Genomic DNA, 17,763 nt, shown 5'->3' with positions numbered 1-17,763 from the left:
AAACAGTCCTCACCCTTTCATTTGCCCCTAATTCCAACAAGAGTCCAGCCCTAAAGACCTCCTGACAGTGAAAGTTTCAGGTCTTGGCAAGCTGCTTTCTCATTCTCATGGTCATTGGGGCCCCTACTGCTCTGAACAAAAAAGTCTGTCTGTTCACCAAGTGCCTCGAGCTATTTCACCTCTATATCTTTTAATGTGATGAAAATGTATGAGCATGTCTAATTAATCCCACCATGGTCTGGGAACTATAAGGAATATTCCCTTGAAATCAGAGATTAAACAGTAGGATCAGCTTCTTGCCTATGGGAAATTTCATTTGACAGGCTGGATTCATGGATATTGAGCCGGTTACTGCAACATGTTTCTGCGTTGTCAGCACAGGAGGAAAAGGGGGGGGGCGTCTTGACATGAAAACGTCTGGTTTGCTCAAGTTCAAAGTCTTAAAAGGCCACTAATAAATACTTCAGATGGTGCTGAAGCTGTCATTTTTGAAAACAACTCAAAGATTTATTGCCCCACGGGTACCGCCTCTCCCCTTAGGCAAATACCGATACTCTCAGGTCCGACGAACGACTGAGGATACGCTATTAAAGTGATGCGAAACTTGACTTGGCTGGAAACAAGCAGTATTTTATACGCAGCGGGCAGGAAATCACTTTAGGGAGATATAATGGGAATTCTTCGGCACTGAGAGACTTGACAGGTTTGAGCGTAAAATACATTGTGAAGATCTCAGGGTGACCGGAGGAGCATCCGTCAAAGCATCTATATATTTTCCACCACGTAGTGGCAAACTTACACCTCAAATATGCTCGCAGATAACATTTTCATCCCATGTGTTTGTGATTATATCCAAACATTCATCTCGAATGCTGATCCATGGCCTGAGGTGCATAAACACAAACTAGTACCTCTCTGTCTGTTTCCAGCCTTTAAGCAAAGCTAATTTGCTAATAATAATAATCTTTTAATTAGTGTGTCCACCTGTTTCCACTCTTTATGACATATCTTTGTGACATATTCACGGTACAGACAACAGGCTACCTGCTATTATTTACTGTGCGGACATAGAGGGGTGTCATCTTGTTCATGTTATTATCTAATTATAATATAAGTAGGGCTGCCACATTAGTTGATTGTCACGATTATGTCGCGAAAAATCGACAACTAATTAGTAGTTGATGCATCGTTTTTTTTTTTTTTTCCCCGCGCGGCTCTGGGTCGGCATGGAAAGACTCTGGGGCGAAGGTGGCTCACGACTCCGTCTTCGAGGTTTCCAGAGTCCGCCCACCCGCCTTTTACCGGGACAGTGAATTTACGCATGATCCGATTAGTCGACTAATCGAAAAAATAATCGGTGATTAGTCGACTATCAAAATAATCGTTTGTGGCAGCCCTATATATAAGTAGCTTGTGCAAAGACCTGAATGTTAAAAAACATGGACGTACAACCGGTGTAACCTCATGAGAGTGTTCTCAACAGCCAACAGGCAGCCATAAAACAGCCGTAAAGATGAGTGAAAGGTTGTGTACTCTCCAAATGACGTGACCGAACGATACTAATGGTTCGGATACATTAAAAACATTAATTAGAACAGTCCTTGATCCAAAGTCTGTGAATACCAGAGAGGTACAGAAGGCACTCTTTAACTGAAAGTGAATGCAAAACAGTAATAAAAAAAAAATCAATCAACCGACCTTGAAGAAGCAGCAGTGTTAAGAGGAGGGAGGGCTGGATATGAGGGTGCATGTCGGGACACCTGGAATGATAAACAAAAAAGGTGCACGCTTAAGAAAAAGAAGGAACAAAACAGGAGAAAAAATGAGTGCACAGTGGTAGCTCACAACATATGACCTCCTTAACTTAAGTAATGTGTTGTTTGTATCTCCTTATCAGAGGCAAGCTCTAACAGGAGAAAGTGTCTAAATATTTACAAGAAAAAAAGGATTTCTTATCCCTGTGATCATCTTTTGACCTTCAAATTTATCTTGGAAGTCCAGACCTCAAGTTTGGGAACCATGGGTGAATTTCATTAGAAAGACAAAATGTTGACAACAATGGTTTTTGAATGTTTTCATTTTGGATTATTTCTAGAACTCAAGACGAAATGTGGTTCAAACCTCCGAAGATGCAAACTGTAGCCTTTACCAGACAGTTAATGAAGGATGATGTTAGCTATACACCACGTTTACTTCTTCATCTGGTCAAGTCAAGAGATAAAGTAAAGTAATCTGAGTACCATGTTTTTTTACAGGTTGGTGGTCAAGCCACAATCTTGCAAAGAGAACTCAGTGAAGTCCAGGATGTTGCTGCGCCTTGTGCTGGATCTACAATCACACTCCTGAAGAACATGACATTTCACTGACTTGAGACCAGCACGTCAACCACCCTATGTCCGGGTCACAAAGATTAGCAATATCAAGATCTTCTTTCTTTTGATGTGTGTGTGTGTCAGGAAGCCTATAAGAGAGAATTTAATACGGTTTCTGAGTATGGTGATCTAACCAACAAAATAATCATTCATTTATATGCTGAGTAACCGGTTTACTCGATACGCCTCTAGAACCTGATCCTACCTCTGAATCTGATTAACTTTTAATTGAGTGAACAATATAACTTCATGTTAACTCTTCGATTAGAACCTGACATCTAAATCAAGGACTAACAACGCCGCCTGCCTTATTTCTGTCCATGCTGGGTACGCATAAGAAGCTGAGGGGCTGTAAGGTAAGGTTTGATTAACTCTGGCTGCCGATAAGCTTCGGCCATAATATCCTGTGTGTGTGTGTGTGTGTGGGGTGGGTTAAAGAGGGCAGACATGCCAGAGAAAGCCTCCTTACAGGTAAAGCTGTGTGTATATACCCCCAGACAGAGATAGAATTGTGTGCAGGACGGGAGCCTCTGTTTAAGAGGAGTCTGTGTGTCTGCGATGCAGATCTGCAGAGCTGACATGCGGCAGGCTGTCTGAGAAGCCGCGGGCGCTGATAAACATCATCAGGGGCTATTGATGCTCTATTTGTGCACTCGGCGGTACGTCGGCGAGGACAAGAGATTTCATTACTGCCATGGGGGGGTGGTGGTGGTGGCAGGAGCTTGTAGTGTATAGGAGGAAGCAGTCATGCATGCCTACATATAAAAACACACACATGTGCACTGCACACACCTGTCTCAAAAGTTGGCCGCCTCTTCACAAGCATTCTTCTCGATCCTTCCACCCCCTCATCTATCGGCTTTCCTCACTTTTTATCTGTCAGCGAACAACTTTGTTCTCTGTTCGGCTGGAAGTTTGGTCGTCGCTAGGCTGAAAGATTTCACTAATCAAAGTCCTATCTTGCTTTTACAACTTAGACATCAGCAGTGACAAAAGCATTTGGAACATTTCGGGAGGTCAGATTTTCATATCTCTGCCTTGAGATTATTAATCTTATCAGTGTGTATCTGCAGAGATGATGTTAAAACTAAGCAGCAAACTGGGGGCATTCCTGAAAAATGTAACCGCGTTTAAAAAGGAAAGACCTAAGCCGAGGATGTGCCGTCTGTTTTGAATTGGTTGGCAGGCTGGAAAGTGCCTCCACTGTGTAGTCTATAATTACAAAGGAGTGCTAGTTTTTGGACCAGCTTCATACAAAATCCTAAGATCTCCTAACCTGTACTTGGAGGCGTGTCACTTTGAGAAACATCCACGGCAGTTTCAATTATTTCAGGCTGAGTCACCTGAAATAGCCACTTTTTAAAACAACTGGAGAACAAATGTGGAAACTTATTGCTTTGTTTTCCCACAATGTGACAACTGTCTGGTTGAAAGCATCAACTTAACTATACTTTAAAATACCTTGGTATGCATTTAAGCGTAGGAATGTGCTGCAGGAGCAAGCTGGCAGCCACACACAGAGGATGTTAAGTCCCGGCCTCGAGTGGGTAATTACATTTCTACAACAAGGAAACTGAATCCAATCTAACAGAATTAAAAAAACGACAATAATTTGGGTAAGGTTGGTGGTTCATTCTCATTTTGATCTATAATCTATTAAAGCTCCCTACGTGCGATATAAATGAGAACAAATTAAAAGACGAAAGCTGAAAACAGCCCAAAAAAAACAACAACTTTAAATTAAACCATGTTTATTTTCCTTGCTCTTAACTTCTAACCTGTTATCTTCCAACATCTGGTCACTCCCTAAATATGTCAAGGGTCAACATGGCTTTGAGATGGGGGCCAGAGGTTGTGACCCAGACATGAAACAGTAGAAGAGGTTTACCCAACAAGGGCAACACAAATGGATGCGTGTCAGCTTACTTCTGAACTAGATAGAGCCCAAGAAGAAATGTTTTAAACCTGTTGTTTTGCACTTTTCCTATGGATGTGTATTTGACTGGCACTTACAGGTTTAAAAAAAAGTATGAGAACATTGTATTTGTTTTAAGAGAAAAGAAGAAAAATCATTAGATACCCACAAATACAAGTTGTATGTTTGCGCCATGGCAGGTTCCAACCTGTCGTCAAATTTACGCATCTATGAGAGACATACTTTCCACTCACCATGCGCTGCTCACCGTCCCCAAGTTCTTTTGAGTCTGTTCTTGCAGAAAGCGCTCCTCTCCGGCTCTACACACCTTCTTGTTTCCGCACCTGGGTCTGATCTGCCGGGGCTTTCTGCTCCTGGACAGGAGGAGAGCTGCGACCCCACCTCCTCGCCATGCCCACCTCTGATGTACCTGCACCGGTAAGGGTCTAATTTGTCCTCCTCTCATCATCGCGCACACAGGGCGAGTGTGTAGGAAATAGGGAGTGACCAAAAGACGCATTGTAAACGGTTCCCATTGGTCCGATTTTATTTATCTGCACTAGAAAATAAGTATTGTCATATAATCATAACATTGCGTGACATCCAAGTCAGGCTGACTTAGTGCGTAATTCCACTTAAGCAGTGTTAATTCAGTTACTTCATATATCCATTAAAATGCGACCTCGTTAATTGAATTATAACGTTTATTTAAATGCATTTTATATAAAAAGATGTGTACTTTTCCTATTATATTAACTTAATATAGTATTTACATTCATGATATATTTTTAGTTTACTGATCACATTTGGCAGTCAAGTGTCCCTCCTGTGTTTAAAGGTCTGATCTGAATGTATCATGAAGTAATCAAACTTTTTAAATTGGCTTTTTCACAGCAGCTATTTTGCCAAACAGTAAACACAGGTGTTACCAATGATACTCATTAAGGTTCAGTTCCATTCGGGTCAAACAGGGTCAGCATGCTGCTGTGCTAAAGCCTCTAAAGTAATAAATGGAACTGAACCTTAATCAGTGTCATTGGAAACACCTGCATTGACCCTACTATGCCATGTCAAAATGGCTGCTGTAAAAAAGATCTATTGTCCACATTCAGAAAAACAGCACCGCCAACATTCACAAAATAAAATCACGTCACTCGTATCTTTGTCTTTTTGTCAGAACCTTTATGTAAAACATAAATCAACACATCCCACCTGAACAGGTGATTATTAGGACTGAACAAAGGAACAGATGGCACAGCACGCCTACAGCACAGGAGACAAACACACAGTGGGTTAATTCTGCCAACTTAATACTTGTACTCGTTTTTTTTCTGCAAAACTCCAGAAATATTGAAAAAAGTGAAGTGACTGGAATTTAACCACAGGTTAAAAAACATAAAAACCCTGAACAGTGATGATCAGTGATAAGGACGTTAAATTAAAATAAATAAATTTAAAAAAAAAAGTTAAATTAAAAGCTGGATGAGACCTTCTGGAACAGGTCGACGAAAATAAAGTTACAAGCTGGCAGGCTACATTCAGAGTTAACGTGAACTTGGAAAAAAAAAATCTTGACTTAAACAACTTGGCAAACATGAATATGAAGTTATGTATTTTAGTTGATCTTATTTGGTCTGTGCCACCAAGTGTTTGATGAGAGAAAGCTGCAGCTGCACCAACCGTTCCAGGTGGTCAATCTGTGAAAGGTTGAACAACAACAAAAAAAAAAGTTATTCACAGGTACAGCTCATTATTGATATTATTGAACCGAACATAACAATGTATGTAACAAGATGGCAATTAACTCCGTCTGTCCTATCAAAATAAAATACCACAAGTGAAACCAGCTCTGACCTTTGTCGTCAGGCTCAAACAGCAGCAGTCAGAGGTCTGAGGACCTGAAATTCAGATAGATAGTTAACAACGGCTGTACCATCTTGAACGGTCACACACAAATTGTAACTTAAAAAGGTCCAGTGTGTAAGATTCCCCCTCCACCTGCCCTCCTGTTCCACACATTAGAAAGAAACTACAATAGCCACATGAAAACTGTAAAAAAAGGCCGGTGTTTAAGTTTGTCCATTCTGGGCTGCTGTAGAAAAACGGCGGTTCAACATGGCTACAGCATCTGTAGATTTTAAAGTCTCATTCTAAGTGAACAACGATTCTTATTTTCGGGTCATTATACACTAATAAAGACAATATTACATGCATATAATATTCCATTTCTGCTATATTCTGTAAACAGAGCCGCATAAATCTCACACATAAAAGTTTAAAAAAACATACCATTAGTTTTTGCGTCCATTTTGCACAGAGGCTCCATTTGCTCAACAATCTTCTGAACTGGATCTCCTAAAAAACAAAATATCATCATGTGTTACGTGTTGATTATTTACGTGTCATTTGAATCTATTTAAGACTTTTGAAAGGATATTCTGTTCAAATCACCGTGTGACCAACTGCTGTCTGAAAGTGCAGAGGTGTTCTTCTTCTGCACGGGTGTCTGGAGTTCTGGCTCTGCAGCTACGGTCAGCCCGGTGGTAGCTGCTGCATTTTCCAGCCTCTTCTGGGATTCGGGTATCGACTTGGGCTGTACACAGTCAGGTGTGACTCTAGTGCTGGCAGCAGACGTGCTGCTGTCGCTTTGTTCGGCCACCTGGGCAGACCGGCAAGGATTACTTTTAGCCTGGACCTGTAGCGCGTCCAAGATCGTGGCGGTGAGTTGCCCGCCTCCCATCTGAGTTGGCAGAATGACCGAGAGCACGTTCGCGGAGCCGTCGAAGGACTGCACTGTGGCGAGGACGCCGTTCAGCAGCATGGTTTGGAACAGCTGCTGCACTTCCTCTGGCCACTCTGCGGGGAAGTGCTCCTTACCTGGAAACAAAGAGGAGAGGTGGCAAAAAGTGTGTGTGAGGAATGAGCGTGAGCCCGGATCGGTTACAAAGAACCCTTTGAAATAACGCCAGAGAAAGTGAGAGAGAACGACGGCGCCTTTGTCTTACCGGTGAGCGTGCAGCGAGCGATGCGAAAGGGGAGCTGCAGCAGGTGCGTGGGGATGGGCATGACGCAGGAGACTGGCACCTTCTCAGTGTTGCCGTAATCCGCGTAGATGACGCTCAGCTCATTCTCGCCGACCTCCAGGACCACCGCACGGTACCAGTTTTTGTCATCTGACAAAAAACAAATTTAAAAAAAAAGGTCAATCCAGGGTGTTTCATTTTATATATTTGCAGTTTTGTAAGCACCAACAGATAGAAATGAAATATTTCCAGAGTGTATTCATGCAACTACAAAATGTGCAATATCGGACTGCAATGTGAAATAAACTATAGAGAGAATACATGTCAGAAATGTGCCATATTTTGCTGATCATTTTGGTTGAAGGCTTCCAAACAAAGATGAGTCTACCTGAGCAGCTACACTTAAAGAATGATGAGCCTCCACCAGCCGAGACCCTAAAGACAGCGCTGAAAACTCCATTAAAAACAGACCCTGTTGTTAGCTGCAGGAATGCATGCCAGGCTATAGTCTCCTACTCGCGTACTGTGTTTAAAGAAGAGCCGCTCCTACGCTCGGCTGCACACACGCTGTGTAATTATATCTACGAGCAGACACCAAATTACCAGCTTAGGTCTGCGGGGGCAACGACTGCAGGTGGGGTCTCGAGTGCAGTCGGCGAGCAAACATAAAAAAGTGGATAGGAAAATGAGGGAAGGGGAAATTACGGCAGAGGATTGTGTATGTGTGTGTGTGTGTGTGTGTCTCGGAGTAGAATAGCTCAATGATAGATCAGCTGGTTTGTCCTCGCAGACTCTCTTGACTGCAATCATTAAACGATGAGTGAGAATGATAGTGCCTCCGTCATGGGGCTTTCCTTCGCTGACAGCATCTATTAAACTTACTCAGACGATGATGTGATGTGAAAACTAATCCACCTTAGCGGATCTCAACTTTAATTTTGTGTTACAGAAACTTTCTCAAACAGAACACACACTTGTTTTGGCATAAACACAGAGCCGCATAAAAGCATGAATCTATCATTGAGGTTCATTTGTTGCCACGTGAAGCTTCATAAATTTGAAGCTTAATTTCTGACTTTTTTTCTGTGTTATCTTTTGTAAAAACTTTGCGGTGTGTAATAGATGTGACACTTCAGGAGTCATTCACTCACAACTTTCCTGACTGACACCTAGTGGCTTTAAGGGGTCATGGCAATGCTTAGAAACACTGAACTTGGCTCTCTCTCTCTCATTACCTGCCTTTTTAACAGCTGTGGTGATTGTACAGATGCCAGCTATTAGATATGGTGGACAACTAATGGAGGCCAGGACTGATGATGCATTTTACTCAAGAAGAGCTGTGTGCTTTAACAGGCTGATAGCGGATTAAAGTGCATCTCTGGACCACAGAAAAGTATTTCTGGAGCATCGAGAATGTTCCTCACCAGAGAACTGGGCACAGCAGGCAGCCCCGGGAGCTGGTCTGCTCAGGGTGGCAGAGGATAAAGAGGCCTGGTTGTTGCTGCAGTACGCGGCCAACTCCATCATCACCTCCTGAAGCTTCTGCTGGTCCACTGCACATCGAACACAGCAATTACAACAGGAAGGAGATTTTTTTTTTTTATGAAAAACAGCGACCAAAGAGTGTTTCCTGACCCTGGTCAGGGCTGAACAGGTAGAACAGGGAAGGACTGATGACAGCTGCGATGTAAGGCTGAAAGGTCTCGTCCGAAGACAGCTCCACTGTCTTCCAGTTCACTGGGAAGGACGGAGCTGAAACAACATTAAAAACACACCATTTCAAATCGAGCTCCTCAAATCATCAAACCAACGCGTTTCATCTTTAGGGCACCTACACTCCAGCTGAGCCTCTGATATCGCTGCAGTCCCTTCAGTTGGCATCTCTTTAGGATTGGCTCCAGCCTGGTTGGACGCTTGTGCATGCATTGGGCTGTCGTCGATTTCGTTTATGGTCTCTTCAGAGCCCGTGGTCGCATACGTCTCTTTGGGAATCGCTCCGGGAGCTTTGGCTAGTTGCTTGGAGATCAGAGCGTCTGCCACGTCCTGCCCTCTGCTATGCAGCTTCACGTCGTAGCCTTGGTCAGAGGAAGAAAGCACGCGTACGGAGAGCTGCTCGCCGTCCACCAGAGTCTGAAACCACAGCAGGGCTTCACTGCTCCACTCTGATCCCAGGGGCTCCACACCTGCATAGAAACATACACACACCCATTTTAGTGAACGCTTGAGAACAATTCAAACAAAAATTGCTCAAATTTGTCACTTTACCAAGTAAAACAATCCCAATTTTGATCTCATGTGTCCCAAAATATCACAGCTGATCTGTGATTTCAGCCAGGTATTTACACACACACACACACACACACACACGCACACACACACACACACACACACACACACACACACACTACCTGCAAGCCTGCAGCGAATTGCCTGGAAGGGTAGAGTCAAGAGTTGGGGTGTAATGGATCGAAGGTGCTTCTTTTCCACCATAGTGCTATGACCGTAATCCACAAACTTCACTGACACTTTGTCTTCAGACAGCATGGTTACCATAGCCCGATACCACGTGACATCACCTGGAGAGCAAAAAGCACCCATCATGTACGACTAGATCCTGAAAACAAAGACGATTCTCGAAAGTCTGATGAGCCGACGGGTGTGTATCGCAGCCACTTAGAGCTCACCAGGAAACCCGGAACAACAGGGCTCTCCCACTTTGGGCTCGAAAGGTGAGGCCTCGGCTTCGCAGTGCTGTTTCAACTTAGCCGTCAGTTCCGTCAGCTGCTCACGGTCTGACAAAAAAAACACACACACACACACACAAATAAGATGATGAAATGTTCAAGTAGCCTGAGAAGAGGTTAAATCACAGAATGATGGGACAAGTACTTGAAACAAGATTTACTAATCAGTCAACACTGAGCTTAGTTTGCTGTCCAAAAACCAACAGTTGTGCTCCCGTAAGACTAAGAAATGACAGTTACCTGTAGGATTGTTGATGTGGCAGTAAAACTCTTGAGGATTCTCCACGACACTGACAAGCAGTGCCACTGTCTGGCCGTCACAGGGAAGATCAATGTAAGACCAGACCAGAGGCTCGCTGACTGGGGCGGGCACTGAAGAGCATAAAGAAGCATGAAGAATATAGGCCTGTGTGTATTTTACAGTCAAAATAATCAAGTTATTAATACAATTCTCAGCTGCATAAATGCTTATGTCAATGAGTGAAGAGTGAATTGTACATTTGAGAGAGATTTATCACATTTCTCTAATATTTAATTTCCTCTGAACTCCTGAAAGGGCAGAGCCAATTATTCAATTTGAGGATTACATCACAGGTTTTTAGATAGAACTTGATATCATTTTCACATCAACGCAATTGAGATTAATTTCACACGTCGCCCACCGGGTGGTTCTAGGGCAGCAGTTGTCGTCTGATCGGCCTGTTGCTCGGTGCCGGTGGTGACGGGAGCGGGAGTGCTGAATCCAGCAGAGATCAGCAGCTCGGCTATGTTGGCCTGAGGGTCACTGGCCTCGTCGATCATGGCCACCAAAGCCTTGCCCTTGTGCGCTCCTTGGATCTCGATGCGCAGTATTCTGCTCGACACCCTTCGCTGCAGGGCCAACAGGCAGTCCTCTGACCAACTCTCCCCGACAGGTTGCACCCCTGTAAAAGGAGCCCAAAGGCAGGAAACTTTAAGCTGTCTAAGGAGCAGAAGGGATGGATTAGCTCTAATAGAAGTGGATGTGTGAGTGCAGTTAAAGGCATTTTGAGCTGTCTGAGCGCTCAGACCAATGTGTTTAATGAAATCTGGTGGTGTAGTTGCTGACTGCAGCTCTCTCGCAGCCTCATCATCTCTTATCTTGAGTGAAGGAGAAACTACAGTGGCTGCAAAAGGCCCTGTTTAGAGCCAGTGTTTAATTTGGGATCCTCAGGGTGACGTCACTGGAACCGGGCTCAGTAGCCGGACCAGACCAGACCATGTTGGAGCACAGACTTTTCACGTTACCTGACAGTCAAACAGTTTCTGATTTGACATAAAGTCGAAAGTTTAATTGATTAATCAATTACATGATGGACAGCCACTGCTCACTGGAAGCTGGAAACTACTTCAAAACAAAAGCACAGCCCTGGAAATCCTCTACATTTCAAAGTAAAACCAGTTAATTAATTGTCAGATTAATGAATGATCTGATAAAAAATAATCGTTGGCTGCAGTCTGACACATAATATATATTTCAATGTACGTCAGATTAATCAAGACGTCAGACTTTAAAACTTACATGACAAATAAAAATGTTGCATACATACGTATGAAGATTTAATTCAACTTTATTTTCATAATTCTGATTCAAATAGCAGAAAAAGTCAAAATACGTCAGTAAAAATGAGGATTAATAAACGCTGTCGAGCTCGATGTGTGGTGGCGTTGTTGTTGTTGTGAGGCGCTTTTGGGTGTATCTCTTTTAAAAAGTTCGACTGACAGGACAGAATACAAGGAAAACAACAGAACATTCTTTGGTAAAGTTCTAACAATTTGAAATGTGCTTCAAAAGTAGATACACTACCTGCTAGTCCACAAGACATAGCCTGCATCGGTAGGGCCAGTAGGGCAGCGCTGATAGGCCGCAGGTGGCATAAATCCACCTCCTCAGAGTTGCCAAAATCAAGATAGCCCACACAGACGCGTTCCTCTGTTGAATAGGCCAGAATTTTAGCCCTGTACCACTGCTTGTCCTCTGCAGGAAACAGACAGAAGTCAGAGTTTAGGTTCACGAAGCAGGACAACTAAGGAAAACTAGTCATTTGATATTATTGTGATGTTTTGAGAAATTAATGTACAAAAAAGCATGACATGTTTTATCTGTGAATTGGTCTGTTGGAGTACATTTTATCTTCAAATCATTAAATAACATATAAAATGCAAACATAAATCCTGGTTCACCTGAAACTTACTGACTTTTTCTATGTTACTGTATCAAACTATATAAGTTTATAAGCAATCAGGCATATCATCATTAATCAAACTGTCTCATATAGCCACGTGTTCTCGATATGTACATCTGTGTTGTACCTGAGAACTGGCCACAGCAGACTGTGCCAGGCGCTGGTCTAAAGTTCAGCGGGGCTGGCACCTGGGAACAGTGTTCCCTGAGCTTCATCTGCAACTCCTGAATTACTCCTGTAAACAAAAAGCTCTCGAAGTTCACGACGCGTGTCAAAGTCCAGAGCTTTGCAGTTCGGTGAACCAGAACAAATGCTACTTACCGGCGTTCTCCACCTTCTGAACGATGAAATCGCTCGGTGACTGCAAGTGGGTGACCATGACAGAGAAGGAGTCGCCCACTGCCAGCGTCAGTGGCTCCGGTGGCTGAGCCCAGGCGTTGTCGTCCTTCCCGTCAGATCGTCTCTTGAAGTTTTCCAAGGATGCACTCATCATAGCACCTGCGGAAAATCAAAACACAATTATACAATTTAAACATGCAGTGCTGACTTAGAGCACAAAATGTAGAGCTTAGCCCGTAACAGGAAGAGGACTTCCAGATGCTGAACAATCCTTTTTATATGTTGCCAAAAGCTAAACGCACATTGTAAAATCTTTAGGTATTCATTTTAATGACTTAATGACTTTTAATACCTCCAAAAGGCGAGTGTACATTACATATTTTAGCAAACTGCGCTGTGTAACAAGGATTTCTCGTGATTTTCTTACTGATTTCTTGCACGGTTGGTGTTACGTTGACCGTTTCCTCTTCTGCATAACCTTGATTAATGAGGAAGCTGCTCAACGTTCCTGAAGGACACAAGGGAAACTTATAAAGGCTTTAAACTTAAATCTTTCACCCGTCATAAACAGATCTTGTTTTTTTAGGCTTTCCAACTCTAAATGACCCTACCCATGGAAAGCAGGATATCCACTGCATGGATGTGATGGTTCTCCATTGTGTCCACCAGCTTTACGGTCACAATCTTGCCGGCCAACATCTGTCTCATTGTGATACAGCATTCGCCCGACCATTTGCCAGTCACTGGCACCACTCCGGCGATACGGCACTCCATTACCTGGAAGCGATAGACGCAAGTGCTGCTCATGTCAGCTGTAAGAGCCTATAAACTCTCTGGATTGTTATGTGTGAGACTGTGTGTTATGGAAAGTAATGACACGGATGGTGGTCTGTGCAGTATAATAAGACATGAAACTAAATATATTATGAGACCCACTATTACCACATTATGTATCTGAATATGTACTTACACATGGAGCAAATGGCTTAATATTAGCATCCAGGGGCTTGATCCTGTCCACAGGAACATCCTCTTCATTGCCAAAGTCAATGTAAAGGATTTTAGCCATCTTTTGGTCAGCAGTCAAACTCTGGACCAGGCCTCGGTACCAGCTCTACAGATTAAAAACACAAATGAGCACAACCAAGAGCTAATAAGTAATAAACTGAACTTGTCAACTTGCTTTTGAAGGCCTCTGCTCACCAGGTCACAGGAGAACTGAACAGCACAAACTTCTCCAACGCAGGGTACGTATGTCGTCACCGACAGGCACCTGTATGTTTTCTGAAGCTCTGTGCTGATGCTCTGCAGAGCTTCCAGCAGCTCAGGACTTTGGGCAAGAAGGAAAAACCTGCCAGGGCTGTGGAACTCTACAACGGAGGCCTAAAACCACACAGAATCACACCAAAGAGACATTACGTTTCGGTGTTTAATAACACTAGATAGATTAGTCTTTAAAGGCTGAGGTAAATGCGGTATGTTGTACCTGGATGTCTGTTCCCTTAGTGACCTTAGTTATTTGCAAGTCCTTTAAATAGACCCTCTGGAGGCTGGATGCATCACCATGCTTCAATAAACATAAGAAAACGAAGCATATATCGCAAATCTGAGATACAATTTGAATTTTTAGTTACATTATAAAGTCTCTAAATCGTTGTGATTACCTTCGACCATAAAAGGCCAGCTTTGTCTCCGGTCACAGGCGAGGCGGTTGTTTCCTTTTCTTTCGCTCTTTAGGTTAAGACAAACGAGTAAGAGCACTTTATTTATTGGACATTACATAACAACTGAACTCTTTTGCCGCTGAACCACAAACTGCCCTGTTTTTGCATTAGTAAATCATCACAGCCTGACAGTAAGTGGCACTCAGTGATGCCCCGGCTTACTTTGCAGGTTCCGGATCAAAGGGCTTGCAAACGTGTCTGTGTGCCTTCCAGTCTTCTGTCTGACACAGCACAGAGCAGTAAGGCGTCTTCTTGCAGCGCTTGCAACGAAAGTTTCCTGTCAAGTGAGCACGAGTTGATTAGAACCTGCGCCGAGGCCCTTGAGCTTTGTTGACAAGAACACAGGCAAGGATGAAACATGCAACACAATGTCAAGATGTACTTAATATCATAAAGGCATGTCACACTACAGAACGTCTTAATACTTTTTAACACAGTCACTTTTCAGATCAGAAATCACCCACGTGACACAACACATGATATGAAGACAAAATCATCACCTAATCTCAACACATAGCCAGTATCATGCCTTCCATTTAAAATGTATTCATTTTATGTTTTATAATTTGTTTGACATGTGTGATGATTTTTCTGTAGATATCATCCTGTATGACTGTATCTAAGGAGACCCACTTTCACATGGGACCAGTTTTAGACACACACACACAAAAAAACAAAAAACACCACAATAAAACTAAAAAATAAATGCAAACTAAGAAACATTATGCTTATTAATAAACGTTACAGAATTTAAATGAGGTTGATTTTTATTTTTATTTTTTTTGTACTGTAAGCTGCAAGGCCACTGTAGCTCCGTCCGCAGGGATTTGCCTTGGGAACCCCGGAGGGTGGCCACTTGCAAGTCCAGCATGAACCAAAAGTATAGCTGATAGCTGCCAGTTCACCTACTGGGCACTGCAACTGCTCCTGGGGCGCAGATACGTGGTTGCCAATCACTGCACCATCTCTCCACATTTGCATGTCTACGAGCCCTGTGTGTGTGTGTGTGTGTGTGTGTGTGGTTGTATAGGGAGTATATTACCTTGCTGACAGCAGTAGCTGCACAAGTGCACAGTCAGAGCTGGTGGCATGGATCCTAAGATCTATGAAGGCAGAGAAAACTGTGAGTGAAAAGGAGTTTAACATGAAGACACTTAATTAATTAATTAATTAAAGCCAATGATGAAGAACTGCAAGTCTGTCACATACTGCGGTGTCATTCCAAGCTGATGAATTCATAGGAGCTGCACAAAAAAAAAAGAAAAATATAATTATTTTAATGCCATTCACAGTTAATATGTGTCTGTTGATGATGGGGGTTGATTCACCGTCTCCAACGGCGCCTGTCGCCGGGCGCAGAGGTGCAGCAGTCGGGGTGAGCTGGCTCGGAGGAGGCGGTGCGCAGAGAGCCATGGGGCTCGTCGACGGCTTCCTCAGGGGCTGGTTAGGTCGGATGGGGTTCACAGAAAGTGAGCGGTACATGGCGCCAGCTGTCAAAAATGTAACATTATTTAAAAAAAAATATGTATGACGAGTGCACACAACGTTTCTTTTCATATTAACGCCACACTTCACGTGTGTTGGAGAGCTAACTGGTTTAGCCTTTAGCGAGCTGACAAACGCTGAGCAGAAACATTTACGACGAACAAACTAAAGTCAGGCTACGAGACAAAACTCAATATATAAACTTAAAAATGTAAATATATCTGTATTTTATAGTTTCATATTACACGGTCAATACTTTACCTGAGTGCACGTGTTTAGTGGGGGGGAGGTGAAGTGTTGCACATGCGCACTAGTCTCTCTTGCGGATAGGTCAAGTGCTGTGCGATACTGAATATTATTTTGGTATCGATCCGATATCAAGTATATACAGGCCAGTATCGCCGATACCGATACTTTCCAATAAATAAGGGGGATGCATAATTGAATTTCTAAATCTCAATTAGTTTCCATGACCTTAAGTGTGTTTTTATGATGTTTCCTTTTTTATTCTTAAATAGTTAAAACCCAGGACAGAATTAGGACAAAGTTTAAAATTAAATAGAAAATGCTTTATTATCAATTTTTTTAAAGAAAAATCTTAAATTAAAAGTACTCGCAAACCAGTAAATATATTAAAACAAACATATACTGTTGAGAAACTATAATACAAAAATGAAATCAAAAAAACAACTGGTGAAAACAACCAGTGACCTGGCTGTTTCCTCTTTGCCGAAACCGCAGCATTGCAAACAAGAGCGGTAAAGAATCAATCTCACCAGGCTCGTATCGATCGGATACCAATACTGACTTGGTATCGATAATATCGATATTTGGATCGATCCGCCCACCACTAGATCTCACACAGTCCGAACCACCCAGATCCACTCTGGAAGTCCATGTGGACACCAACTGTAAGTGAGGCTTGGATTAAGTATCCCAGTCAAATGATCCACCAAACACTCTTTTGTCTCATGATATGACTTCCCCAGGTGAAAATTATTATTAATAAGGAAGAGTGGATTCAAAGTATCAAAGTTTAAGTTGAATTTATTATTCCTGTACAAGAAGGAGCAGTGCAACACACAAAAAGGGGTTACAGAGAAAAGGCTCCTCAAGGAGCTCTAACAGTTGGTTCTTATACTTTTTTTTAAAAAAAGGGCTGTCTCAGACACCTCCCCACTGATACAGATAATATCATAACATTCCTTTTTGGTTTTCTGCTCAGTAATGAGCATTATATCCAAAAGATACTCCCCTCTCTCCTGTCCTTGTGCTACTGATTTATAATTATCTCTCCCTGCCAGCCTCAGTAAATCACAGGCCAATATAAGGGAAGTGCACACACACACACACATACACTATATGAATTAAAACACCTTAACCCCAATATAATCCTAATTTTTATAACAAAAATAAATCTATTCATTATATGGTGGCTCTGTGCATCTGAAGCTGTTAAAGATTCATATAAATTAATTTCAATAAAGATGAATAACTTTTGCAATGATCCTCGTGACTCTGCATTGTTGTTGTTTTTCTATCTGTTCTGGGCTCTACATAGCATTTGCTTCCCATGTTTGGATGTGTTTTGCAGTTTTCACCTGTCAAAAAACTGACTGAAGGCATAGCATAGTTAGTAAGAGGTTATTTCTGTATAAATATGACTTATTCTTATTCATGAGCTTCATAATATAAAGGTCTGAGCTCAGAGGACAGCTTGAAATTCTTTTAAAGGACCATTACAACACAAAATGGGTCTTTTTCTCCTGCCAAAAATTGATTGAAGGCCAAATATACTTAATATAATATACTTCTGCCTAAATATGACAGAAATCAGATTCTGGCAGACAATCACTTTTTGGCACGACACCGGTAATCTTGAGATAGATAGATAGATAGATAGATAGATAGATAGATAGATAAAAATATAAGAGCAAACTATACATAATAAAATATC

At 42.4% G+C, this 17,763-nt stretch overlaps 2 protein-coding genes across 4 annotated transcripts in view; both read right to left on the bottom strand.

Annotated features, from left to right (window-relative positions):
- Positions 1-4,772, bottom strand: part of vwa2 (von Willebrand factor A domain containing 2) — a 17,294-nt gene extending 12,522 nt beyond the window's left edge. Inside the window, exons 1-2 of one of the 3 annotated variants that reach the window (XM_019264790.2) lie at positions 4,542-4,772; positions 1,699-1,760 (exon numbers count right to left, since the gene is read on the bottom strand). In XM_019264790.2, coding sequence (XP_019120335.2) covers positions 1,699-1,760; positions 4,542-4,756 — 277 coding nt within the window. In that variant the 5' untranslated portion in view covers positions 4,757-4,772. The remainder of the gene's footprint in view (positions 1-1,698; positions 1,761-4,541) is intronic. The other 2 variants (XM_027289589.1, XM_027289588.1) reach the window with 2 other exon arrangements.
- Positions 4,773-5,753: 981 nt separating this feature from the next.
- tdrd1 (tudor domain containing 1) lies at positions 5,754-16,167 on the bottom strand. Its single transcript, XM_027289780.1, has 26 exons — positions 16,068-16,167; positions 15,650-15,811; positions 15,531-15,565; positions 15,364-15,424; positions 14,484-14,598; positions 14,262-14,328; positions 14,084-14,164; positions 13,801-13,980; positions 13,568-13,711; positions 13,209-13,374; positions 13,025-13,105; positions 12,580-12,756; positions 12,386-12,493; positions 11,880-12,050; positions 10,717-10,977; positions 10,295-10,426; positions 9,995-10,102; positions 9,719-9,886; positions 9,146-9,493; positions 8,946-9,062; positions 8,735-8,863; positions 7,293-7,460; positions 6,739-7,164; positions 6,577-6,642; positions 6,142-6,185; positions 5,754-5,984 (listed from the first exon to the last, which is right to left on the bottom strand). The coding sequence occupies exons 2-26, from the start codon at positions 15,801-15,803 to the stop codon at positions 5,913-5,915; spliced, it is 3,579 nt and encodes a 1,192-aa protein (XP_027145581.1). The 5' UTR covers positions 15,804-15,811; positions 16,068-16,167; the 3' UTR covers positions 5,754-5,912.
- Between the last annotated feature and the right edge of the window lie 1,596 nt (positions 16,168-17,763).

Source organism: Larimichthys crocea, chromosome XVI (genome assembly GCF_000972845.2).
Source record: "Larimichthys crocea isolate SSNF chromosome XVI, L_crocea_2.0, whole genome shotgun sequence".
Lineage (NCBI taxonomy): Eukaryota > Metazoa > Chordata > Actinopteri > Sciaenidae > Larimichthys > Larimichthys crocea.
This window is presented reverse-complemented; position numbering and strand designations above follow the sequence as displayed.

Coding starts and splice junctions, on each gene's coding strand:
- tdrd1 (XM_027289780.1), bottom strand. CDS start 15,803: ATGTACCGCTCACTTTCTGTGAACCCCATCCGACCTAACCAGCCCCTG. Junction 13,712..13,800: donor TTCAGTTCTCCTGTGACCTG/GTGAGCAGAGGC, acceptor TTTAATCTGTAG/AGCTGGTACCGAGGCCTGGT. Junction 10,427..10,716: donor TGCTGCCCTAGAACCACCCG/GTGGGCGACGTG, acceptor TATGCTCTTCAG/TGCCCGCCCCAGTCAGCGAG.